At 39.3% G+C, this 26,684-nt stretch overlaps 2 protein-coding genes across 7 annotated transcripts; both read right to left on the bottom strand.

Moving 5' to 3' along the window:
• Positions 1-386: 386 nt before the first annotated feature.
• marveld2b (MARVEL domain containing 2b) lies at positions 387-17,878 on the bottom strand. Its single transcript, XM_058635910.1, has 15 exons — positions 17,729-17,878; positions 15,628-16,892; positions 15,518-15,553; positions 15,262-15,440; positions 14,393-14,564; positions 14,255-14,305; positions 13,273-13,384; positions 8,303-8,378; positions 7,031-7,742; positions 6,621-6,785; positions 2,702-2,817; positions 2,508-2,612; positions 2,025-2,196; positions 1,174-1,215; positions 387-1,086 (listed from the first exon to the last, which is right to left on the bottom strand). Exons 2-15 carry the CDS (start codon positions 16,870-16,872, stop codon positions 988-990), a joined length of 3,282 nt encoding a protein of 1,093 aa, XP_058491893.1. The 5' UTR covers positions 16,873-16,892; positions 17,729-17,878; the 3' UTR covers positions 387-987.
• A 1,244-nt stretch (positions 17,879-19,122) lies between these two features.
• Positions 19,123-23,105, bottom strand: fam151b (family with sequence similarity 151 member B). Of its 6 annotated transcripts, none has more exons than XM_058635110.1 (6): positions 22,819-23,101; positions 22,242-22,278; positions 21,437-21,596; positions 21,132-21,349; positions 20,396-20,531; positions 19,123-19,769 (listed from the first exon to the last, which is right to left on the bottom strand). In XM_058635110.1, the coding sequence occupies exons 3-6, from the start codon at positions 21,583-21,585 to the stop codon at positions 19,622-19,624; spliced, it is 651 nt and encodes a 216-aa protein (XP_058491093.1). In that variant the 5' UTR covers positions 21,586-21,596; positions 22,242-22,278; positions 22,819-23,101; the 3' UTR covers positions 19,123-19,621. The 6 variants fall into 6 exon arrangements, with proteins under 6 accessions (XP_058491093.1, XP_058491092.1, XP_058491091.1 ...); XM_058635109.1 differs by having other exon boundaries at positions 22,222-22,278; XM_058635108.1 differs by having other exon boundaries at positions 22,152-22,278.
• Positions 23,106-26,684: the final 3,579 nt, after the last annotated feature.

Raw genomic sequence — 26,684 nt, forward strand, 5'->3', positions numbered from 1 at the left:
AACATCCCATATTATAATCACACAGAGAGACATAAGGTAAAGATAAGCTGCTGAAGCTCAAACTGAGCATCCGAATGAGGGTGAGTGTTGATTTTTAATGCACAACTGTCTCAAAGTTTGGCAAAGAATCTTTTCAAAAAAGAGGAAAAAATATCAAGTGAGCAGCAGTTTGCATCGAGGAACTCTGGACTGTGTCAAAAGGACTTGGAACTGCATGAAGACCTTTGGACTGCGCTGAAGGAACTTTGAACTTCATTGAGGAATTGTGGACTTCATTGAGAACTTTTTATTTGCACGCTAACACCTGGTCTATAATAAAAACAGATTCTGGTTCTAGTTTCTCTCGTGAAAACTGGGTGAAAAGAAAATGCACAAAGTGACAATAATTGTTAAAGAAATGGTGAATTGTTTATTTGTTTTTGTAACATGGAAATAAATGGAATTACAATAAAAGAAACATGTTCAAAATAGAAATAAAGCAGTCTTCATTGATCAGGTTAACACGTGAGACTCCTCGGTTTCATCATTTACAGAAAACAGCTCAAAAATTCACAGACACGCTTAGAACGGAGCTATTAAACCTAAATAAAATATTATTATTTACAAGGTATGGTCAGTGAAGGCGTGTCACATGATCTCGCCATCACTTATTTTAAAAACTTTATTAAAAAACACACAAGCACATTATCTGCTTCACTAGTTCTGTCGTTCTCCGAGTTGAGGAGAAAAACACACTGATTGTTCTTTAAAATGGTTCTTGTGAGAAACTTGGAGGTTTAAGAGTTGATCAAAGACAATAAAAATGATAAAACACAAACAAAGTTAAAAAGTCGATAATTCCTTCACCTGCTCGTCTCTGACAACACGTTACGTCCTTGGGTTTAACGATGAATATCACACAAACTGGACATTTGAGATGGACTCAAACACAGTGATGGCGGCGAACAATCACAGGTCAGTGAGCGGGGTCAAAGGTGAGGAGGAGGCTCAGGGTCGCCGGTCGTACTCGCTGATCTTTTTCTTGATGTGCGACAGTTTGGACCTGAGATACTTGCACCTCTTCTTCTTGATCTGGTAAGATGGAGACTAAAGAGCACAGAGAGCAACTCAAACATTTGATTTACAATCGTTTATTTTATACAGGAGTAAAAACTTTATAGAGATGAACTTTACCTTCTTGAAATTCTTCAGTCTGGTGTATTCACTCATGGCGTCCTGAGAGAAGAAGAATAAGAGGTTCATCAGAAGCAATAAGTTTCATCACATTAGCCTAACCCTAACACAAACCACTAGAGAACTACTCCAGGATTACACGATGTTTGTTTTTCCCCCCTCTTTATTTTACACATGACTTTTATACATGATATAAAAGTCAAATCTAGAAACTAAAATCTCTCTATTAAAGGTTATCTGACCCCCCCTCTTTTCTAGCACTTCTCAACTCGACTCAGACCACGTCTAGACGGAAACGGCACCAAATGTAAACAATCTTTTTTTTTGCCATTTTCAAAAGGTTCCCCCATAAAGAAGGCTCAAAATGCTGTAGTACATATGCCAGCACTGTACGTGGCACCGGAACATTACACCAAAAACAGAGAAGAAGACTTTGTTGTAATGAGTACAAATCGGCACGTTTTTTTATGTCGGTACGACAAACGCGCTCGGGCGAGTTCAATCATTTACGTACAGTGCAAATCACCAAAATTCTAAATGGCCGACGTCCTGTTGAGTTGAGGCCATGGTTACAGTCAACTTTTTAGTTCGTCTTGGTGTGTAACATCTTCCCACAAAGTTTCGGGAAATTCGGTGGAACTAAATTTTGCCTCCGTTTTCACGTTAGGGGGCGCTATAGAGCCCTTGAGCGACACACAGGTCAGGGAACTATTTTATGACGCCATTGTTTTCCTAAAGCGGGGTATTCTCCGTCTACACGGAAACGCGAGACCTGCGTTTCAGGTCCTAGAACGCCGCCTGTGGACCCTGGTTTGAACCCAGTATACGGTCGCACACACACACACACTCACCAGAAACTGTGGACTGCCCTCAGGTTGCTGGTTCAGCTCTTTGTCCAGATGGGCCAGGTCCATGTTGACGTCGTCCAGCTCGGCCTGCAGGTCCTTGTACTCCTGGTGGTCGTGGTCAAACTCCCGCTTGTAGACGAGCCGCTCGTGCTCGTCCACGATGGAAGGAAACAACCTGACGGAAACACAACAGTCAGAGTCAGATTACACAGAGTTATATCACATTACTGTATCATCAGCATAAGCATCTTGGGTTTGTTACCATCATATATTCAGAGCGACATTCAACAGAACAGCACAGGGAGTGACTCGCATCGATCCCAGGACTTCAACTTTTTGTCATTTTCAAGGGTTTCAAAGATCTGGTCTCGTCGGACACTTTTAAAGTATTACTAAACGATTTGGACGCAGAAACATCCGGCTGATGCACAAAACTGCACACAAGAACCACACTTTCTCGGTTCTTATCATCCCCCTCACACTCACGCGCTAAAGTCCTCCTCCTCCAGGTCGTCTCCAGACTCCGCACCAGTGTCGTAGTCCTTCAGTCTGGTCTTCGGAGCTCCAACAGAGCTGCCGATGTCTGAATCTCTGTGAAGAATAAAAAGAACATTCATTTATATGTTTGATAATGGATCGAGCCCCCGTCCAGACCGCGTGTGATGCGTTAGGACTTTTACCCCGGCAGGTACAGAGGTTTGTTGTTGTCCAGTTTGTCCAGATAATCTCGGGAACCCCAGACTCTGTCGTTGGCGTCATGCAGCGGTACTTCTGGAACGCCGGACACATTATTCACCTGATGAATAAACACAAAAACAACAACAACAAAAGCATCTTTAAAAAATCATAAAATAAATATAGACATTAGCACTTGAATGCAGTGTTTTTGTCCTTGTAGCTTTTCATAATCTTATTTTATAATTTTAAGCATTTTCTGACCTAATAATGAAGATTTGTATATATTTCAATTAAACAAACTTTGAACACTTTGAATGTTTGACCTCAGATGTGAGACATATTTCTGTTTTTAAAATGTATCTCTGACCTTATATTACATTATTAATTAGTCAATTATTTTTCCTACCACATTTCTTTGCCCTTAGGTATCGGTGAGGTTGTTTCCTCCCCTCTCATACTTGCCCTCATTAAAGCCACAGAAACCAGTTCTGACCATAAGATAAACAGGAGGTTACATGAGCTCTTTCACAAGGACCGACCGGTTCCTCTGCTTTTCCCCTGCATGCCTGAATACAACTGAAACCACCACTGCAGTGATGAACGGGAAGTCTCTCAGCAAGTACAACTGATGACGGAGAAAGTTCACACACCTGGAATGAAAACTATGTTGTGATGATTCAATGCATTCATGTGTGACACTATCATAAAACCCCCAAACTCAATGACTGTGACAACACGGCAAATGTACGATAATGTAGACTTTGTTTAGGTTACTCTTAAAATACAACCTATTTTATTGAAATATTGTGTCGTGTTGTTTAGATATGAAGAGTTGTTGGATGAAACATCATGTTCACAGCAGAGTACGTCGTGCTACAACTGAGAGTCAACAAAAGGAAGAAAAAAAAAAGCCACACCCAGAAACTGCAAATGAAACCGTCCAACGTGTTCCACGTCTCACCTGACAAACACACTCAGGTGTAATTCTACCTGTGTGAGGATGCTCTCCCATTAACATCATTTACTCTACTTCCTTCAAGTCAAACCATCACAACATAATGTCTACTATAACACTTAAAGCAGTGGGTCCTGACCCACTGATGGGTCAAGGGAGATATTTTGGGGGTCCCAAAAACAAGTTTGCCGAATTTCTTCAAGCTTTTAGTTAAAATATCTTTCGGAAATTATTCGTCTACTAATTCAAAATTACATTACCTGTCACATATATGGCTACAAAAAAGTTGTCACAATTCATATTGCGATTCACCGCCACTTTTAAATTAGCAGCTATAAGAAAGTTTGGAAATGTATGTAAGGAATTTAAAGCAAATATGATTAAATGTAAATACTGGCTTCAATGACAAATGCCAATTTATTCACTATTTCAAATTTAAGCAAAAACCTACACATTCTGTGCATGTTTTTAGTAGTTTTCCCCAATTTCCTGGTAGCATTTTCACATCCTGGTTTGCTAATCATGCTAGCAACCTTTTCAAGTCGAAAACGCCTAAAGTTAGCAAAACTAAAAGCCTCACTATGTCTATGGTCCCAAAATGTCTCAACCAGGACACAAAATAAAACATCTGTAGTAAAGATAAAACATTTTTTCATATGGCTACAATTAGCAAGTCATAGCTAATAGCATAGCCATTCTAACAATTTTCTGGCATAATAATGACAAAAATATTAATGAAAATAACACTCATGGAACTATATCAAGGTGATAAACAGATGTAAAAAAAAACATAGGCAGTGAGTCGTGGTAGCTAATGTTGTGTTAAGCTAACACTTAGCATGATAAAAGTTCTGCTATGAGTCACACTGATTAATAGCATGGTTCCTCTAGCAATATGACATGTAAAAGAGAAACAAAGAGGGGCAAATTATATGTTTAATTTAGAAGTAGGATTTCTGTTTTGTTAATAATCTTGTGCAGAATTAGATGCTAGCAACATGCTAACAAGAAGCCTGTGTCTGACTCAGCAGTTTTTTAAAAAACTATTTAAAATCTTAAAAAAGTACTACAACACTAAAACGTCCTCATTCTAGAAACCAGTTTCTAACAACGAGCCTCATGCAAAAACCTTACCTTTAAATGTTTGCATATGTAAAGAATTGAACAAACATGCCACAAATCAGCAAATGCTATAAACTTCAGAAAAGAGTGTAAATCACATGTAAACTGTGTGTTTATCTGAGTGTATGTGCATGAAAAAAGGAAATTAGCAAAATGATCAGTAGTACATGGGGCAACGCTTCAGTCTTTGCAATATTAGGTGGTTTTTATATTTGGGAAAAAGGCAACGTAAACACAAGCAAATTTCAGAAAAATATTACATTTATTTAAGCGGATCTTACACAAGTATTGTGGGTATAACCTGAACAGGTTAAGTGAGTTCTAAGACATACTGGAGCTAAATTATAATCTTAAAACTGAAGCATTGCTGCCTATGCTGCAGTGATGCAATCTGATTTAATATGAAATATGGAAGACTATGCTAATCAAAACTGAAGCAACTTTAAAAAAATATTGTATTGTTTTGAATCGATAAAAAAAAATCACGATTTTTAAATTAAATCTAAATTTTTGTCCATTATTTGAAATAGATTTTATGGCCATTTAGCATGTGTTTTATTCATAATAATAATAATAATAATAATAATAATAATATGAATAATATGAGTAATATGAATAATAATACATTGTATTTATATAATGCTTTAAAATGTAGTCAAAAGCACTTCATAGAATCCAAAAAAATTTAACAAAAACAACAAATCTAAAGCTAAATCTGTTTTGCATTGTAAAACATAAAAACAGTGACAATAAGCAGCAGTAACAGCAGATGAAAAAAGATGAAACAGCACATTTAAACTAGCAGATTAAAAAGGTGTGTTTTTTTGTTTTTTTTAAAAGAGGGCGTGTTCCTGAGGGAGGAGGCAGTGATGAATACAATTATAATTTGAATTATAAATAGTAAAGTCAACACTAGAGAAAGCACAAACATATGCCAAGGCCACTCAGTTTCCCACAGTGTCAGTACAGTCTCTACCTCAAGAGATTAAAAAAAAACAACTCAACAACAAATTCTGATCATTTCTACCTGGGGCCCAGAATATTTCATCCAAATCTGTCCTTTACTTTTTCAATTATGCTGCTCACAAACAAACAAAAGAAATCTTTCTAGGCAGAGGTGCCAACAATTCAGGGAAATTAAAAGTAAAAAACAAACAAAGTAATAATAAAAACTATACAATCCATTAGTTAAAAATGTGAATTTTTCATCACAGCAGATGTGAATCCTACGACACGTCGGGACTGCTCATAAATTATGTTCCTACCTGAAAGAAAAACCCAAACATACGAGAAAATTGGTGAGTGTGACATGAGTACTCAATTCTTTGCTTGATTATAAAAAAGTCCATCACTTACTCTAAATGTCCGTAACAAAATAGTAAAAAAAACCAAAAAACTATTAATTGCTAAATTAATTGTCAGCTTATTTTATTAACGATTCATTTTAAGGTTTGAATGTTTTTTTTTTATATTTAAAACAACCCAGCTTCATATAAAATTACCTTCTTTGTGGCGCATATATCACCATCAGGTGGCAGCAGCAAGCACTTCGTTAGTGCACTTCATGTGATTAAAACGTTTACGAGGTTTCTTGAACGCATCTTAAAGCTGGTTGTCTAAAGCTCAACGCGCTGTAGATCCCAACGAAGTGAGGACACTTACGAGGGTCTCTGAATGCATCTCGTTAGCTCAACACGCTGTTAATTTCACTAGCTCTCATGCACTGGAGTTTAGAATTTAGAAAAGAAATTGTGCTTTCAAGTCATTGTCGTTTAGCTACACACATCTGAACATCATTCAAGAACAAATCTGAGTGTAGCCACACAAGAGTAAAAGACACTCACCCACTCCCCGATGCTGGTGTGTAGACCATCTGGGACGACCTTCACTTCCTCCCAGAGAATTCTCTCCTCGCCCCATCGTCGGATCTGAGCTCGAGTCTTTACGGCAAACACCAGCAGGATGATGAGGCCGACAAACACCAGGAAGCCCAGGACGATAGCGATGGCCTGCAGGAAAAGTTTTTACGTTAACGCGACGTCGCTTCAAGAAAATTTCATCATATTTCTGTGACGTCATCAGTGGGTAGATTCTTACAAAATTGGCAACATACTTGGGCGATCACCTACACATCATGAAAAATTCAGATTACTGCATCAAAAACTGTAGACAGGAAGTTGCTAACAGAACAAACTCACAGATAAACCCACACCCATGAAAACGACAACCTCGCAGAACAACCAGCGCGTCTCACCTCTTGTGGCTCCACCACGCAGTAGTGGTACAGGTACTGGTTGAGGAAGATTCCCTGAGCCTGGGTCTGCGTCTGGTACTGCGCACACAGCTGACGGATCTGGCTGTAGTACACCGATCCCGTGGACTGAGCAGTGGGGTTCACTGCCACCAGGTACACAATCGTAGCGATGATCATCAGAAAAGCTAAGATGGCGCAGATGACGATGGTGGCCAGGTAGAACTTGGCGGAGCGGGCGGCGTTCTGCCTCGAGACCACCAGCACAAATATGATGAGAACGGCAATAAATGTGATGCCTGAAATGGCAATGATGAAGCCTTTGCCAGCTTTGGGGTCCATTTGTGTTCCTCCGTAGCCGTAGGAACCGCCGGTGCCACCTCCGTACGAGCTGCCGTAGCCTGAGCCGTAGCCTGAGCCATAACTGGAGCCATAACTGGAGCCATAACCGGTGCCGTAACTGCCGCTGCCGCCGTACGAGCTGCCGTAACCAGCTCCCGGCATCAGTCCGCCTCCCATCCCCATCCCCATCATGCTCATGTCATAGTCCCAGGCCAGTGTGGAGGCCACGCAGGCAAACACAGCCACGCACATGATAACGATGATGATGCTCATGATCTTCATCACGCCCGGTGGCGATGACCAGCGGTAGAAGTGGAGCAGCTTGTCTCCGGGGTAGTTGGAAAAGGCCGGGTTGGAGTGTCTGCTGCTGTGGCTGCAAGAGAAACCAGGACAGAGGAGCTGAGGTCAAAGAGAGTGGCCTGAAATACAAGCAATACCATTTCACCTCCTCCACTTTTGGTGAGTTCTAGGTGTTTGGAATCACAGGGAACTTCGCGATTTGACACGTGATACATGGTCCACGACACCAATAGTAGAGTGACTGCAGACTAAACACATTCCCACTGTAAAAACCTGTTTGAACCCAAGATTACACTGGTTTTCTGACCAGTAGTATCACTAGTGTTGAAGACATTTTCTTGTTTTTGTGTGGGACTTTGTGTGATGACATGTTGAATCTCCAGCATAAACACGTCATGTCTGGTCACAAAAAACCCATCAGGGTCAACTGATGACATGTCGCATTCCTGAGGGAGTGTACCATTTCATAGGGGTGGAGTTGAACCATTACCCCTCGTAAGGTAGGGGTTAAATGTAAAATGGGACATTCAAACTTTTTCACTTTGATCTACAGTTGGACATTGTTGGTGTGAGTGTAACCACAAAGAGACACAAGCGTGTCAGTGTCACGGAGTTAGATGTAGGTCCACTTACTGTTTGCCTCCACCAGGCTGGTACGGTGGGGGGCTGTGTCTGGTTCCCGGCATTCTGATATCCGACTGAAACTCTTCTTACTACAAAAGAAGAAAAAAGATTTTGCATCAACAAATGACTTTAATACAAAGTAATGATCGACATCAAGGTCAAATCAACTCTTTCCTGTGGTTGTTTATCACATTTCCATTAAAAACTCAATAAAAACTAATTAAGCAAATGCTATTATTGTTTTTTTATCAAGTATTTACACAGATGTTGTTGACAACAAGAGAATTTCAATCAAATTTTGGGTTTTATCTGCTTAGCCGCCATGATCTGCTTTAAGTGGTTTGACACGAGGCCACGGTTTCTTTTAGAATATCACTGTAGTTATTTCTTCTAGAATATCACTGTAGTTATTTCTTCACAAAGGAAACGACTCAAACTGTAATTCACCTTCCCTCCTCCTCCTAAAGTACCCAACATAAAACAAGACAAACTGTGACGAATGTTATACATACATGTACAGTATGAATCGAGAATATATAATAATAATTTATTGGGTTATTTGGATATATTTAAACACGGGCATTTGGAGAAACATAAGAGAACAAAGATATTGATGCCGTTAAATAAGGAACATTTGTGAATTTAAAGGCAAATATCCAGAAACTAAACTAAACTAAACTAAATATATATATACACACATACATACATACATACATATACGTATTATATATAAAAGGTTTGTTTTTTGTAGTTCTCTAACAATAAAAATGCTATTTACGATACTTATAAGTAGAAAATGATTTGATATTTTGCATGATTGATTGATTGATTGGTGCACGTCATTTGTAAAGTGTTGGAGGACATGAATTATGAAAATAATTAGGGCTGCAACTCCTAATCAATTAAAATGTTGACTGTTGAAAAAAATACCAAAATGATACAAATTTAATAATGAATTTGTTGTATGGAGCAAATAAACCGCAAAATAAGAAGCTGAAAAATCAGAAAACCCTCAGACAGATTGAGGGTTGACAATTCATTTTCGTAATCGATTAATTGTTTCAGAGATCACATAATTTGACACCAAACGGAGAAGTTTCAGTGTTTGTTGTGTCAAAATGTGAACAGTTTAAAAACGGATGATTATTTCGTTTTGAATTTTTCGCCTGCAACATTTTGTATGCAACAAAAATATATAGAAATCATTAATTTTCTGACATTTACTGTTGGCATGTTCGAAATAAACTACTACCAAAGTGTAAACAACAGTATTTTTGATGATTCAACTTGAAAATACTTGTTTAATCAATAGAGTTCCAGTTTTGGTGGTTTTATTTTAGCTGTGTGTGTTTGTGGTGAAACAAACAGCAGCAGCAGCAGCAGCACAGTATAAATATGAGGGTGGAGATCAGAGATCAGCAGCAGCAGCAGCAGCAGCAGAGACACAGATTCCCCTCAGGCTTCATCATTTACCTCCCTGCTCCAGTTTCTATTTACATTTCTACACAACTCTCCACACATCACACCAAAACTAACCAAACAGCCAACTAACTCACTCACTCACAACTAACTAAGGCACGAGTGAGGTTTAAATGGTGCATTTGAAACAATTTAAATGAACTAAATTTACATTTTAAGGCTGAATTCGGTGAATTAAGACAAAATATGAAAAGGGAAACACACAGATAGATAAAGATAAACTACGTCACACACGCTAAAAAAAACCAAAAACAAATAAAAACACACGGCACATCTAAAATGGCGTCGCTCCAATTAAATACAAATGCGACTTTTAAATGTTTGTGGGGTTTTTTGCTCTTTTTAAACGCGCCGTCACTTCCGCCCTGTGTCACGTTCATCTCCGGTAACGCATTCATTTTATAATAAATGAGTTTGTGTGTTTTTAAAAGTGTTTGGTTGTAAATTGAACTCACCTTCACTGATGAACCGTCTGCTCCTCACTGACAACACAGATAAATAACACACACACACAGAGGAGGAGCGCGCGGCCGCGACTAGGGGGGCGCGCGCGCGCCTACAGGTGTGTGCTGGTCACGTGGGCGGTTCCCCAGGTACTACAGGAATAACCTGTCCTCGCGCTCTCTCTCTTCACTGCTTTACTTTGTCACAAATATTCGTTTTTTTAGTTATTACTTAATACTATTAGTAACATTAACAGTACTAGTAATATTAACAGTACTAGTTATCGCAATGTGAAACAAGGGATTAAGCAATTTAGCAAATTTAACAGTAAATTTATAATTTGTTTCACAAAATGAGTAAATCAATTTATGAAATTTCACTAACTTAGTCAATTTAGCAAACTTATACTAACTTTACTAACCAAATTTAGTGAATTAAGTTCATTTTACAAAGTTAGTGAATTAAGTACATTTTACAAATTTAGAGGAAAATTTAGCGCCACAAGTGAATCCTATCATGGTTTTTATGCAATTTATTGTATAAAACATGATCTCTGTGGGGTGATTTTGATCTTTAATTAAATTGTGAAGGTCAAATTACCTTTATTTATATATGTTTACATATTTAAGTGATTTATAGTCTGTTGTTGTTATTTTATGTTATTTTCCTGTGTAAAACCTTTTTATTGACCTAATTAAATGTTTATTAACTGTGACGTGATGGCCATAAGTTTCAGAAAATGAGCAACAACAGTTTCATTAAAGTCACTCACACTAAAACAATGACAGTCTCTGTTATGATGTGACACCAACACCCATTCATAGTATTGGTGGAGAAATTAAAGTGAAACCTGGGATTGAAAAACAGGTTTGCGTTTCCTTTTGAACGTTGTACACATGAACTGTGTGGAACATGTAATCTTTATTTTACTTATTTTGATTTTGTTCTCATTATTTTACACAAAATTTTAGTTAAATTGTTTAAATGTTTTAAAAGTACTTGTTTTTTTTTTTTGTTTTTTTTCAGATTATCTGATGTCAGGTCTTCAAAATCATTGCAATGCCACGAATCAACTTTGCTGTTGAAATATGTAACATAGAAGTTCAACGAGGATGACTTCACTCATTCATTCACTCTGTGTGTTGTGGTCAGCCGACTCTGGTTGTACTGTAATCAGATTTCACTGATTTTGAATCAGCCAATCACAGCACAGCTCTTATATTCATTGAGTGGCGAGTTGCTCAAGCGTGAAAATAAAATTGTATGGTCTTTCTAAAAAGATCTGACGATGCGGAGGTAAATTTACATATAATGCCAATTTTTCCAAAACATTTGCCACCTTTTTTTCTAAATGTAGATTAGAAAAACTAAAATTATAAAAATGTCAGTAAATTAATCAAATTCAGCAAATATCACTAATTTGGCAAATTTCACAAAAATTAAATTTAGCATTTTTCTTTTACAAATTTAGCCAAAAAGTAAATTTAGCAAAAGAATACATTTAGCAATTTTTTACAAATTTTGCAAATAATTGAATTTAGCAAATGTCACTAACTCAGTAAATTTTATGCTTCATCTTTGTAAACTGAAGATCGTACTATGCTGATGTAAATTTACGTATAAATGCCAATTTTTCCAAAACATTTGCCCACTTTTTCTTAATGTAATTTAGAAAAATGTCAGTTTGGCAAATTTGACTCTGTATGACAACTGTACATTAGATAAAGAAAATATAGAAAATGTCCATATAGAAAATTCTCTATATTGTGCTTGTTTAACATTACTTGAAGATCTGACAGTATCTGAGGTAAATTTACACAAACATTTTATTTTTCTACATATTTACACCAGGAAAATTATAAAAATATATATATTTCTGCCAAGACAGAATAAACAATAAAGAAATACAAATACCTATAATATAAAACACATCATTTTGGTTTTAAATCATTAATCATGGACTAAGTTAGAACAGTGACTTGGCAAATACAACAGAAGTGTCTTTTTAAAAAAGTATATTTAAAAAAAGCATTACTGGTATAAAAAAACAACATATACAAATAATTTTGGAAAAGCATGAATGACAACCATCTTAAACAGTAGGAGTCTCAAAGTCACCAAATTTCAACATAAAACAGTTTACAACAAAAAAAAAATGTGACGACACAAAATTAATCTATTAATTAAAAAAACATTAAAAAAAGAGAAACTCATAAATTGATGTCAGATTGGAGGGCCACATGTGGCCCGCGGACTGCGAGTTTGAGACCTCTGAGTAACAGGGTTCAAAGACCGACTGTGTGTCACGTGTGTCACTGCACTCTCTCTCCCACACCAAACTCCATTCAAAAAAAAAATCAGACAATTTACATCACAGCATTCGGAGAGTTGTTGATCCACTGCTGACTCCACAAGTCAGTCCAAACACGTTCATTTGTGAATTCGGCATTTGAAACCCTTCATTCGGATTAATCCCAGTGACACAAACTGACCACACGGGGCAGCAGTAGACCAGCAGCTCCAGTGTTCACCTTCCGCTATAATCGCTGATTTTTTTTTGGTGTGGGAGAGTGAGTGGTTTTAAAAACTTCAGTCTCCTGTCATAAAGTCTGTCTTACATTTAAATAAAAGTAAAACATATTGTAGACTTAAGCAGGTGTCAATTTTAGTAGGTGAGGCTTTCGTTACGGTGGCAAAAATTGGCTTTTCCTTCAGTTTCTAAAAACACAGTCTAACTCCTGAGGTGAAATCTAAAGCTGAAATCTCTCTTTAAAATATATCTACAAAAGTCCAGCGTCCCTATATAACGACACAGTGAGGATTTACATCGGTCACTTTTCTGCGTTTCTTCTTGTTTCAGCTCGTCACAAACAGCCGGTGACGACAGTTGACCTCGTTTTAACGCCACATTCATGAAAGGTCGCGCGTCAAGGTCAAATCTCACCTCAGACCCACTATACTGTATATACTCTGCCGTGTGTGTGTGTAAAAGACACAGACGCAGGTATTGCTTGAACTCCACGCGTGTAAACGCCGGTAAATTCAGCAGGTTTAGTTGCCGTCGTTCCAGTCTGTGACCTTGTTGTACTCCTGAATCTTCTGCTTGATGTGAGAGAGCTTGTTCTTCAGATACTCACACCTGTCCCTTTTCTCCACAAAGGTCGGGTCCTGACAAGGAGAAAATAACAGATACTGAGCAAACACTCAAATACATTATACACACACACACACACACACTAACAAATGCTACAAAATCAACAAAACTAGAAAATATTCACATTTAAGAAGCTGGAAAATGACAGAAAGTAGAAAATATTCACATTTAAGAAGCTGGAAAATTACAGAAAGTAGAAAACATTCACATTTAAGAAGCTGGAAAATGACAGAAAGTAGAAAACATTCACATTTAAGAAGTTGGAAAATGACAGAAAGCAGAAAATATTCATATTTAAGAAGCTGAAAAATGACAGAAAGTAGAAAATATTCACATTTAAGAAGCTGGAAAATGACAGAAAGTAAAAAATATTCACATTTAAGAAGCTGGAAAATGACAGAAAGTAGAAAATATTCACATTTAAGAAGCTGAAAATGACAGAAAGTAGAAAATATTCACATTTAAGAAGCTGAAAATGACAGAAAGTAGAAAATATTCACATTTAGAAGGTGACAAATGACAGACAGTAGAAAATATTCACATTTAAGAAGCTGGAAAATTACAGAAAGTAGAAAATATTCACATTTAAGAAGCTGGAAAATAACAGAAAGTAGAAAATATTCACATTTAAGAAGCTGAAAATGACAGAAAGTAGAAAATATTCACATTTAATAAGCTGAAAAACGACAGAAAATAGAAAATATTAACATTTAAGAAGCTGAAAAATGACAGAAAGTAGAAAATATTCACATTTAAGAAGCTGAAAATGACAGAAAGTAGAAAATATTCACATTTAAGAAGCTGAAAAGATCAGAAATCAAACTGATGAATTGATTATCATTTAAGTCAGTGTATGAACACGGTAACACAAGGTAAATACTCACAGCTTTCTTCCTCTGATATTCCATCAAAATGCCGTTGATTCTCTCCTTCTCCTGTAAAAACAGTTCTCATGTTAGCAGACACATGTAGCACATGTATAATCCCGTTTGTGTGTGTGGATTAGACGGTGAGACTGTTACCATCTGGCTGGACGGCCGTGCGTAGAGGTCACTCATCATCTTGTCCATCTCCTCAAACCTGGCGGCCATCACCTGGACCTCAGCGTGCAGCTCCTTGTACTCGGCGTACTGGTCTTTGAACACGGCTCTGTACTGGTCCCGCTCTTCATCCGTGCGTATGCTGGGATATTTACTGGAGACACGGGGACAACGCGGTCGTCTTTTATTATAATCTGAACATTGTTGTTCTGCTGTTAAAGGTTTAGTGCCACAGCCTTAAACGTGACACATGTGATTTGTTTTCACATTTTCATGTCTTTTACACACTCATATTCCAATTTATGCTCTAATTTTGTGGTTTTACACAAATTTTCTTCTTTTATGGCCTCAATTTTCATTCTTAGGCTCACATTCTCATGTTTTACACCCCCATATTCTGTTTTACACTCTCATATTGTGGTTTTACGTTGTCACTTCTGAGTTTTTACACTCATTTTCATTCTTACGCTCTCATTTTTGTGTGTCTACGCTCACATTTTCTAACTTATGCTCTCATTCTGTGGTTTTATGTAGTCATTTTTGTATTTTTACACAAATTTTACGCTTTCATAATCTATTTTATGCTCTCGTTTTTGTGTTTTTTTTTACACTCAGATTTTCACGTTTTACACCCTCATAATCGAGGGTACATTCATAATTAATGCAGCTAAATGACATCATTCCTCATTCCGTTCTCCTAAATCTAACTAATTAACTGTGTCAGAGGCATTTTAAGACCTTAGAACATGGGATTTAACACAGTGGTTTGTCTGTCTTTTATCATCTTTTATATCATTATTTTAATCCGATGTTTTTAATCAGATGTTTAACTTGAGAGAAAAACCACTCACGCGACGTAGTCGGCGATGACCACAGGTTTGGGGATGTGTCCGGCTGGAATGTGACCCTGCAGAATCTCCGGCTGCAGCATTTTCTCAGGAGCGCCGAGCACGCTGTTCGCCGCGTCCATGATGTCGGGCTGCAGGGTGGGGAGGGGCGTCGTCTCTGAGGCTCTGGAGGCGGGACCGAGCTACAGGGAGAGGAGCATGTGATCACTTTTATTTTACAGTTTAATGTTTACTAACAAACACAACGTGTGTTACTTACTATAGACAGAGGAACTGATGATCCAATTGTTTTCATCTAAGAAGAAGAGAAGGCGAGTTATTCATGTGTTCATAATCGTGTCTGTGTGTGTGTGTGTGTGTGTGTCAGACCTCCATCGCCAGCCCCTCCTTCCTCATCCTCGCCGCCTCGTGACGCCACAGCTTCAGACACACGGCGGCGCTGATGAAGTACAGCACCATGGTGATGAAGAGGAAGACGATGGCCGCCGTCTGACCCGCCTCCGTGCGGCAGAACGCGCCGTTCACGCCGTTGTTGAACACCGGCATGTTGCACATCCCCCCCCGCGTGGTGTCCCGCACGTAGACCACGCCCGCGGCGACGAAGAGCACGGCCAGGACCAGGTTTATGGTGCACTCTGTGAGCGGCCACCAGGACGAGTCCAGGAGGATGGTCCTGTAGTACATGGACATGCCGAGGACGACCAGAATGACGGTCACGATCCACGCCACGCCGGCCACCACCAGGACGAACGGAGTCTTGGGGCCCGTGTACTGGTAACCGCCCCCGACTCCACCGATGCCTCCGCCGAGTCCACCGAACAGCTGCGGCCCGGAGTATCCGTACATGTTGAACCACTCGTTGTCTTTGTGAACGTAAGCGCAGACGCAGGCGAACACGGCCGCGCCGAGGAGCAGCTGCACGCAGCCCAGGATCCTCAGCAGCCCGGGCCACGACTTCATGTAGGCGTAGCGCTGGTGGTATTCCTCCACGCGCTCCTGGTACGTCTGCGACGAGACGTTGCTGTTGACGGCGGACGCAGACGTGAGCGCCTCGGCGCCGAGCATCAGCCCGTCCTGCTCTTTGCTGGTGACGTAGCTGGCTCCGGAGTTACCGTTGCGGCCCCAGTAGGAGCCGGGGAGCGAGGGAGAGGGAGGTGCGGAGTGCGGCGGGGAGCAGGGGACACCCGGCGTGGTGCGGCTTTTGCCACTCTTCTTGGACGACGGTGCGGGAGAGTCAGGAGCAGGCTGATCCGACGGAGGTGGGAGGGACCAGCGCTTGCTGCCACGGTTACCGCTGTTGCTACGGAAGAAGTTCTTGACGGAGTCGGGGATGAAGCGACGGACCGGCTTGATGTCCATGGCGTCACAGTCGCCCTCTGCCGGCTCGTCGTCGCTGGGCGGGTAGAAGGACTCGGGTCCGATGGCTGCCTGGTCGGGGAGAGGCGGCGGAGGAAGCGGGTCCAAGCTGACGGCCTGTGCCGGTCCACGCAGCGGAGGCGGAGGCAGCGGGAAGTCCCTGTCCGGCCATGCGTAGTCGTTAGGGACCTGGTCATAAAGAGGGACCTCCCGGACCCGGTCAAACCTGGAGACAGAACCAACTCCACCTGAAGACATCAGGACCTGGACTCTGATCACTGCGGAGAAAGTAGAAAACTGGAGTTTTCACTTCATTTTAGCACTTTAAAAAAATGTTTTAAGTCTGACACAATCAGTCACATGACCTTGCAGGTTGTAAACCCACCATTTGAAAATAAATAAAAATATACAGTATATATTCACAGTCAAAATAGGTTTAAAAACGGAATTTAAGGCTTTGAAAACATTGCTTTTTAGGATTCATCAAATCAGTGTCTCAAAATAAAGATCTCATTTCATTTTTAAACTGATGAACACTGGATTTTCTCTCCAAAATAAAATCCACTTTATACAAATTAATATCATAAAACTCCACATTAAAATAAAAGTAATTTCGCCTACATTATGTTCACAGTATTACCAATAGTCGTGAATACATAGGATTCAAAAAGTTAATTTCCAATCTTTTGAGATTCAACACAAAAGACTATTGACTGTAGATTTGATTGATTGACTTCACGTAGCCACCAGGTGTCATCCATCCATCACTCCCTGTACCACCTATGCTAAGCTAACTGCTAAGCCGTAGCTACTCATAAACACCTGGTCCTAACAGCTGTGAACACGCTAGCATGAGCTGGCAGAAAACGGGGAGCCGAGCAATTTGCTACCTCCACACTAAACAAGCAAATAAAGTAAAAATAAAAAATAAAAAATGTATATTTTAGATATGAAACGTTCAGAAGTGACGGTTCAGTTTTATATCGACAAACACAACAGGTGTTACGGACAGGTGTGAACTGCTGACTCATTCATTCACCGTGTTCACTGTTCATATTCCTGCTATTAAACGAAAACACGACGTTTCATATTCAACAATTAAACACAAACTCACCAGTTGATGATTTTTCCGTCTGTTTAGGGTTTTTTTCCCCCTCAGTGAAGCAGGTTCACACAAACCTGTCTGACTCCCTGTCTCTGTCAGACTCACCTGACCGGTCTGACCGGCCCCATGGTGCCTTCACGGCCCCTGAAAGGCCTCATGGCACGTTCAGGGCCCCTGACTCTATCCGCCGGTGGTGCGTTCACGGCCTCTCACCAGTTTCATGGTGCCTTCATGGCCCCTGACGCTATCCGCCCGTGGTGTGTTCATGGCCTCACGTTGTGCTCACAGCTTCTCATCAGCTTCATGGTGCGTTCACGGCCTCTGGCCGGCTTCATGGTGTGTTCACGAACCCCGAATGCCTTTCATGGTGTGTTCATTGTCTCCGTTAGGTACGATGCAGCGTCAACGGCGTTTGACCGTCTTCGTGGTATGTTCACGGCCCCGGACATGCTTCATGGTGCGTTCACAGCCTCTGCCAGGGCCCCTTGGTGCGTTCACGGCCCCGGACCGTCTTCGTGGTGCGTTCACAATCAATCTGACCTCTCCCCCTGGTGCGTTCAGTTTGTGAAGGGCCTCACGGTGCCTTCACGGCCACCTCTGACATCCACATTCCCAGTCTTCTATTTATTTCTCTTTAATTTTCAAGGCTGAGTTAATTGATTTTATTTTGTGTTATGGAACTCATTTGGTGTCTTTATTTAAGTCTACGATGATAATTACATACACAATACAAAACATCGTACATGAAAGAAATAAACTCCTCTAAAAAGTACAACTTTAGCTTTTAAACCACACGCATCACATATATACTTATAATATTAAACATGCGAGAATAAAACACATTATTATGGTGGGGCATGTTGTAAATATGAACACAAACACAAATGAGGGTACAAAATCTCTTTATTTATATGTTCCAGTGTGACATACTGTATATATATATATATATATATATATATATATATATACATACACCTTTTTTATCACACATTTCCAGTTAACCCAGTCTGTTTTGTATAGTTTTAGTAATTTATCTACATTAGTCATCATATTTAATGTTAAATATCTCCTCTAATCAGTCAACACGACTCACACTTTTGGCGAGTCTTTATCTTTCCAGACAAATATTGACCTCGGCAACAAACATCAGCTTCAAACAAACGCATTTGTCCACAGACTGCACTGATTGTATCTCACGTTTGGTTTGCACTAAATTAACTTTTAAGTCAATGTGCACAAGAGTGGACTAACTACTGATAAAAACAAATAGAAAGTCAAGTTTCAACATTTTAGCTTGATTTTTAAACATTACTGGCCCCAAAAAATATTCTTAAAATTGTCTCCCATGCTTTGTGACTTTATGTCACTTCATAATAGATAAACATTACTAATCAAGTAAACACGTCATTTATGTCATTGTTTGTTCCCTAAAATGTCAGAAAATGTTCCCAAACTATGACGTTCTCAACTGTCCGCAAACTAGTCCGGTGCCTTTGTGGAGCAAAGACACGGGAAGATAAAATTCACATTTAAGAAAAATCATTTATAAAAAACCACACACACACACACACACACTCAAAATGATTAATAAATGATCAAATCAGCTGGCGATTGATTTAGTGATTGATTAATATTCAAATAAATGAATGAACCGTTGTAGCCTGAGAGAAAATGCAGCAGGAAAATTTAATCCAGGCTCCAGATTTGGGAACTCGAATTTCTATTTCTCTCTTTCCGGTATCCATCCATCCATCTTCTACCACTTTATTCTCTGTGTTCTAAGGAAAAAGCTTTATTTCTGAAATTATTCGATAGTATAATCAAATAATATCGCTCCACCACTCATGTTACTGTATATCGCCCAGTACCAGGTACCAGCTACAGTGGAAAAAAGAAGCGCCATTAGTGTTGCAGTGTCACACTGACCTTTGACCTCTGACACTCAGGCAGGTCATAGTAGATTCTACTGACGTGAGTGTGCTTTCTGTACAACAGTAAATCCTCAGGTGTTAACGCGTCAGTCGGGCTGCTCCACACCGTCAGGGAGTATCTGTCAACACACACACACACACACGCAAACGTGCCGTTAACACGTATAAATCCAGGAAATAAACACTCATTCAACTGCTTCTCCTACTAAATGAACCTTTTTTTGTAATTGTGATTGTGATTGTGATCGAGGTCGAGTCTCACGTGAGTCGCGATCGTTTCGCAAGATTTGTGTAGTTAAGGATACAGGAAATGGCATTTATAAAAAGACTGATATATATATACACAGTATATGTAAATTTGAGACCAGCCTCAGTGCTGGTTGTTGTTGTTTGTTTGAGAAAAATGTAAGCATGTGTGTTTTAAAGTAAGCCATCATAGGGTTTTACTCTACAGTTGGTCAACGGTGTAGTTTCTTACAACTGACGTAAAAAATCAAGGTTTATTTATTGACTAGCCCTCCCCTGCGAGACAGAAGAGTTATCGATCGATATGGAGAAAATATGGAGTTTGGATGAGGTGGATTTAGAGCCCATAAGTAGAGGTGGGTGTCATCCGTGAGAATGTCAGTGATAAAGAGCAAGGGGCCCCAGGACAGAGCCCTGGGGGCACACCTGTGGTGACGGAGGACTGGAAACGGTTGCAAATGATTTGGAACTGAACGAAGAGAGTGCGATCTTATCTTACCTGTCCGACTGCTGCAGCAGCCAGGTGAGCTGAGAGAAGGACTGACTGAGCCGAGCCGCCTGCACTGGGAACGTGACAGGGTGTTTGAGGTCTCTACAAATCTCCTCCATCGCACGCACCATGTCCCACGAGTAGCCTGAGCCACAACACAAACAAACAAACAAACAAACAAACAAACATGTCAGTGAAAACGCTGCCTTCACAGGTTTTACAACGTCACTGCACACACAGAAACAAAATGGTGGACTGGAATGACATGATTCAATACAGTTTCTTCTATTTTTTGTAATTTTTAACATTTTTTTGAACTCTTTTTTATTCGTCTGAGTTCTAAAATGATGTGTTGTTCATGTATAGGGTCATGACTTCATTCTACACCTTTATATTGTAAAGAAATGTCACTGTCTTCTCTATTTTGTTGTATTTCTGCTCTTGTATATTTTCATTTTGCTACGCTATCAAATATTTTATTTAGATTATACATATTTTATACAGTATTTCTGTTTTACTATACTTATATATTTTAGGTTTATACTGTTTTGACAATTACTTACAAAAGTAATGCTGGAGCTAAAAAACATGCGACATAAGGGTTGCAAAGGGATGGATAATTTCTGGTAAATTTCCAGAAACTTTCCATCAGAATGAAGCTTCCATTACAGCACATAGAAGAAGAAGATTAAAGCTTATATCTCCCACAGTGTACAGCTTATAGCTAAACAGCGAGTGTCTTCACCTTGGTTTTCTGTCCCCTCTGTCCACTCCGCGGTCCAGCCGAGGGACAGCACAGTCTCCGAGGGCAGAGTTGAGACGGCATAGAGAAAAGCCTGAGGACACAGAGGAGCAGCGGTTCCTCCTGGACCGGAGAGGACGTCGGCGTTGACCCACACAGGAAACTTCAGCTTGGGCAGAACTTCCTCCAGCAGACGCACAGACGGAGACACCGCGTCCAGGCTGAGAGGACAGTGACGTCCACAGTGTTAACATCACAGCCTCAGCCCTGGCGTCATCACTCAAGCGGGAATCAAATCCACGTCTCACCTCTTAAAGTCGAGTTTAATTCCCTTGTGATGCGACTTCACCGCTTCCAGCCACTGCTGCAGTGTGATGTCACTGTCTGTATCAGGAGGGTGAGCCATGACCGGCTCTCTGGGGTCGTGACCTCTCATGATTACGTCGGCCTCGAGCATGTGAGTGGGACCTGAGGCCGGAGTCACAGGAGATTTGTTAAACTGGCGTCACCAAAAATACATTTGACTTGTGATAAATTAGGTTTTATAAAAATGACATGTAAAAATAGTCAGAAATGACAGACACATACTGAGAATAAATGTTCACTTACTGGAGTATTCCACTAGGGGGCAAACCCATTTATTCAGACGGTTTACTGTACAATTACAGTTTTTTGAAAAATAAAGGAAACAACTATAAATATAAAATATAAATATAAATATATAAAATACTTGAAGTAATACGTGATGACTTTTGAGCTCATGGCTTGAAAAAGTGATGAAGAATCAACAACTGGGGCTGCAACTAACAATTATTTTCCGTAATCGATTAATCTGTTGATTGTTTTTCTGTGTCATTTTTTGTACGTTTTATCCTTAAAATCCCTTTTTAAGGCACTTTTTGACCGTTCAATGTATACAGTATATTTACAGTCTATTCTCACATCTATAATCTGGATTTCAGAGGTAGCATAATATACTAAATAATCAATGATGATCTTAAAATGACACCTTATTTGCTGTACATTAGTGGAAGTGGGGAAACCACAGGAGCAGTAAAATCTGAGTCAGGAGAAGAGGAAGTAAAAGTAGAACCAGTGATGTGTGTGGGTTACACTTGTCTCATGACTTCACGGTAGAAGGATCCAGACCCTGCATAGACAGAGACACAGATACGGTCTGTTCATTGTCATCAATTCCAAAGACCTCCACTAACCGTGTGGGCGGCCTGAATAAAGATGACCCGCCTCCTGATTATAAAGGCTCTTTGTGAAGTCACGAAAAACAACAATTTGTACAGGTGATTGTACAGTTTAGTTCAGTTGTTTTGTTTGTTTTTTAATCAAGTGCAACAATTTTACCTTCAATTTGTGGTCAATAAAAATGTCACACACTCAACCCTAGCATTCATAGTGAGGACGTTCAATGACATAATGCATTCCCTAGCCCCTGACCCTAACCCTAACCATCATAACTAGGTGCCTGACCCTAACCTAAACCTTATTCTAACGCTAACCCTAAAACCAGGTCTTAACCCTGAAAAGTACATATTTAGGGGTGTCAGAATGTGAGGACCAGCCAAAATGTCCTCACTTTCCCAAATGTCCTCACTTCTTTAGGTATAAGTTTTAGTCCTCACAAACATACCATACAAAAACACGCACGCACACGCGCGCGCACGCACGCACACACCTGTCACAGCCTCCTCCACTTTTCTCCTGCTGTTCACTCCATGAGACCACGTCACCTCAGCGCCGTCCCTCTGCTTTATCTCCCTCCGATTTAGGAAATAGTCCAGCGTCCGCTCCGACATCGTCCCTAAGAAACAACCACTAAACGAGTAGATAGATAAACGAACACAAACTCGTGACTGCAGCAGCGTCTGAGTCTGCGGCTGAAGTGAAACTCATCCTCCAGCGCCACCGACGCTCGTTTGTACTTTAAATGAAAGATGGGATTAAAATCCAGCTGGGCGGATCACCAGAAGTGACGTAGAAATCCGCGATGTAAACATTGGTTTGCGGAAGTGAAACTAGCACCGGAAGCACTTTTCTTTCGAAATAAAAGTCCACGTCGTCTGTTGTGTACCGTTTGTGACATTCAACAGGGTTTCTGGACAAAAATGTAATATAAAAATACTTTACAGTGATTATGTAAGTATGTTACCAGAAAATGACATTAAGACACTTAAAAATGTATATACATATATATTACGGAAGTAAAAGTCTTAACGTTTATGACATTTACTGTACTTAAGTATCAAATGGGTGAAAACTGTAGTTTTTAAAGCTGTTCATCAAGACTAGAAAAGCTCTATATAAATACAGACCATAATACCAACTCTTCTTCTCCTAATGTTATTTGTTAGAGAGTAAGACGAAATGTAGTGGAGTAAAAGTAACCTATTAAATATAAATAAAGTAAAATACATATACTGAACACAGTACAGTAACAAAGTATTTGTATTAGTATTTAATTACATTCTCTTTCTTACTTCTATTTTTTATAGTATTGGTCTTAATTTATTGCTTATTTCATATTGTTTTTTGTGTGTGTATTTGTCACTTGTCAACCTCTGACCATTCTGCTGCCGTAACAACTGAATTTCCCCAGTGTGGATCAATCTAATCTAATCTAATGAAATCTAACCACTGAATTCCTGTACCTGTACTCTACGTATCTGGTCTGTTTGTACATGATTAAAGAATATGAGTAAAAAAGAGAACACCTTTTATTTTGAAAGGTTTGAATTCAACATGTCTTCGGTGATCATGTGTCAGTGGTTACCAACCAGCAGCTGGTTAAACCAGCATTTATTTACAGATGCTGTTTTTCCTCCGCTCTTAAAGTACAGTGCGTACAAATGAGTGTTACTAAGGTAAACTATGGTGGCCTTCACGAACCAGAAAGGAAGTTTGTTTTTCTTAAAAAAAATTTAATGTAAAAACAACAAAAAGGACACTTTTAAAGCCATTCTACACACATACAAACACATTTATGGGTGGTAAAGGGTTAAAGTTAAGGTTATCTGCCAGTAAACTCAATAAAAAGTGTGGTTTGGTTCAGTTGCTTCCTGTTTCGTGTTCTCTTACCACAGAATTCATAGTTCCATTTTGGCCGACTTCACTTTGTCTGACAGGTTCTATTTAAGACGTCTCTTGATTCAATAGGTCTGGCAGTAATCAGGCCTGGGTGTGGCAAGTAAAATTTTCCCAAAAATATGACTAACCACAGTGACCTGATGATGGGGGGCAATTACTTTTTCACATGGGGCCATGTAGGTTTGGATAGTTTTTCCCCATAATGAATAAAATCATCATTTAAAAACTGCATTTTGTGTTAACTTGGGTTGTCTTTGTCTAATATTTAAGTTTGTTTGATGATCTGAAACATTTAAGTGTGACAAACAACTGTAGCGTTAGGGTGACTTTTCCTCCACTACATTTCCTCTAACTCTCTTTGTTACTCGTTACTACAAAATAAAATCAGAAGAAGAAGAGTTGGTATTATGGTCTGTTTTTATATAGAGCTTTTCTAGTCGTGATGAGCTGCTTTACACTACAGTTTTCACACATTCACACGCTGCAACATGTCGTTAAGTGTCTTTGCTCAAGGACACACATATAGACGAGCAGAGCCAGGAATTTAACCCACAACCTTCCAGTTTGAAAAACAACTTGCCCAACCACTGAGTCACCATGGCAAATTCACTTCCGATACTCAAGTAAAGTAAATGTCTTTTTACTTAAAAGTGAATTTAACTTCTACCAAAGTCATTTTCTGGCAACATACTTGTACTTTTACTCACCAAGTATCAATTTAAGGTACTTTTATACGAGACTGCATCGTTCTGTCAATCATCTAAATGTTTTAAATCATATTTTTTTATGTTTTGATGTTTCCTATTTATTCACTCACTCATAAGCATTAAACATGCGATATTGTTTCAACTTTTGTTTAGAACCATAACTTTTTTGTGTGTGTGCGTTTCTCGGCACAAATCATCGCACAAACATTATTAGACACAAGACATTATCCCAAAAATGAGGCGGTTTATGAGCTTTTAAAGCCATTCCAATCTGGAAACACACATTATTTAGACTTAGACTTCCTTTTGCACAGAAAACACAGCAGTGAAACTGGCAACAAAACTTTGTTGCTTGGCAACCGGGAAAAAACACCAACACAGCATTGAATTGTGAGGTAGTTACTGTAAACTATGATTCAAGAAAAAATAAATGGAAGAAGAAGAAGAAGAAGAAGAAGAAGAGAGGCGCCAAAGCCATTATCAAGATGGTGAAGGACAATCCCAAACCCCTTAACCTTAACCATCACAACTAAATGCCTTTAACTTAACCCTAAGCTAACCTTAAGATAAACCTTGACGATAACCAGTTTAGAACTGCAACTAACAATTATTTTCATGATCAATTAATCTGTCAATTATTTCTCAATTCATTGTTTTGTTGTTTGGTCCAGAAAATGGCAGAAATTGTTGAAAAATGTTGATCCAAAACTTGACCAGTTAAGCACTACATGGTCTGTAAAAAGTTGTGGTTCATCTGGATGGTGAATGAGTGAATGATTGTATGGGGATGTTTTCTATCTGGTGGATGAACATGATCTAATCATAACCATTCATTTCCTGACATTTTCATCCGGACATTTTTGACCCTAACACCATAAGTGTGACAAATTTGATTTCAATGTGATTATTTGTTCACATGATTAGACACAAGACATTTCCCCCGAAGCCTTTATCTTACAAAAACGAGGCGGTTTATGAGCTTTTAAAGCCACTCCATACATCTGGAAACACGTATTATTTAGACTTAGACTTAGACTTCCTTTTATTGTCATTGCACAGAAAACACAGCAGTGAAACTGGCAACGAAATTTGCTTGGCAACTGGAAAAAACACCAACACAGCATTGAATTGTGAGGTAGTTACTGTAAACTATGATTCAAGAAAAAATAAATAGAAGAAGAAGAAGAAGAGAGGCGCCAAAGCCATTATCAAGATGGTGAAGGACAATCCCAAACCCCTTAACCTTAACCATCACAACTAAATGCCTTTAACTTAACCCTAAGCTAACCTTAAGATAAACCTTGACCATAACCAGTTTAGAACTGCAACTAACGATTATTTCATGATCAATTAATCTGTCAATTATTTCTCAATTCATTGTTTTGTTGTTTGGTCCAGAAAATGGCAGTAATTGATGAAAAATGTTGATCCAAAACTTGACCAGTTAAGCACCACATGGTCTGTAAAAAGTTGTGGTTCATCTGGATGGTGAATGAGTGAATGATTGTATGGGGATGTTTTCTATCTGGTGGATGAACATGATCTAATCATATCCATTCATTTCCTGACATTTTTGACCCTAACACCATAAGTGTGACAAATTTGATTTGAAAGTGATTATTTGTTAATATGATTACCCACAAGCCATTTCCCCGAAGCCTTTATCTTAAATAACAGTTAAAATATTGCAGTGATGTCACCGCGACATTCCTGGGGAGGAGTTTCTGCTGGATTTGCATACACTTACGTG

The sequence above is a fragment of the Solea solea genome, chromosome 8, assembly GCF_958295425.1.
Source record: "Solea solea chromosome 8, fSolSol10.1, whole genome shotgun sequence".
In the NCBI taxonomy this organism is placed as follows: Eukaryota; Metazoa; Chordata; class Actinopteri; order Pleuronectiformes; family Soleidae; genus Solea; species Solea solea.

Excerpts from the sequence above, each read along its gene's own strand:
- fam151b (XM_058635105.1), bottom strand. The coding sequence starts at position 22,939 with ATGTCGGAGCGGACGCTGGACTATTTCCTAAATCGGAGGGAGATAAAG. Across the intron at positions 20,532-21,131 it reads AGAGGGGACAGAAAACCAAG|GCTACTCGTGGGACATGGTG; the intron begins GTGAAGACACTC and ends GTTGTGGCTCAG. Across the intron at positions 19,770-20,395 it reads CTGCTGCAGCAGTCGGACAG|ATACTCCCTGACGGTGTGGA; the intron begins GTAAGATAAGAT and ends GTGTGTTGACAG.
- marveld2b (XM_058635910.1), bottom strand. The coding sequence starts at position 16,872 with ATGTCTTCAGGTGGAGTTGGTTCTGTCTCCAGGTTTGACCGGGTCCGG. Across the intron at positions 14,306-14,392 it reads CACGGCCGTCCAGCCAGATG|GAGAAGGAGAGAATCAACGG; the intron begins GTAACAGTCTCA and ends CTGTTTTTACAG. Across the intron at positions 2,818-6,620 it reads ACACCAGCATCGGGGAGTGG|GTGAATAATGTGTCCGGCGT; the intron begins GTGAGTGTCTTT and ends TTTATTCATCAG.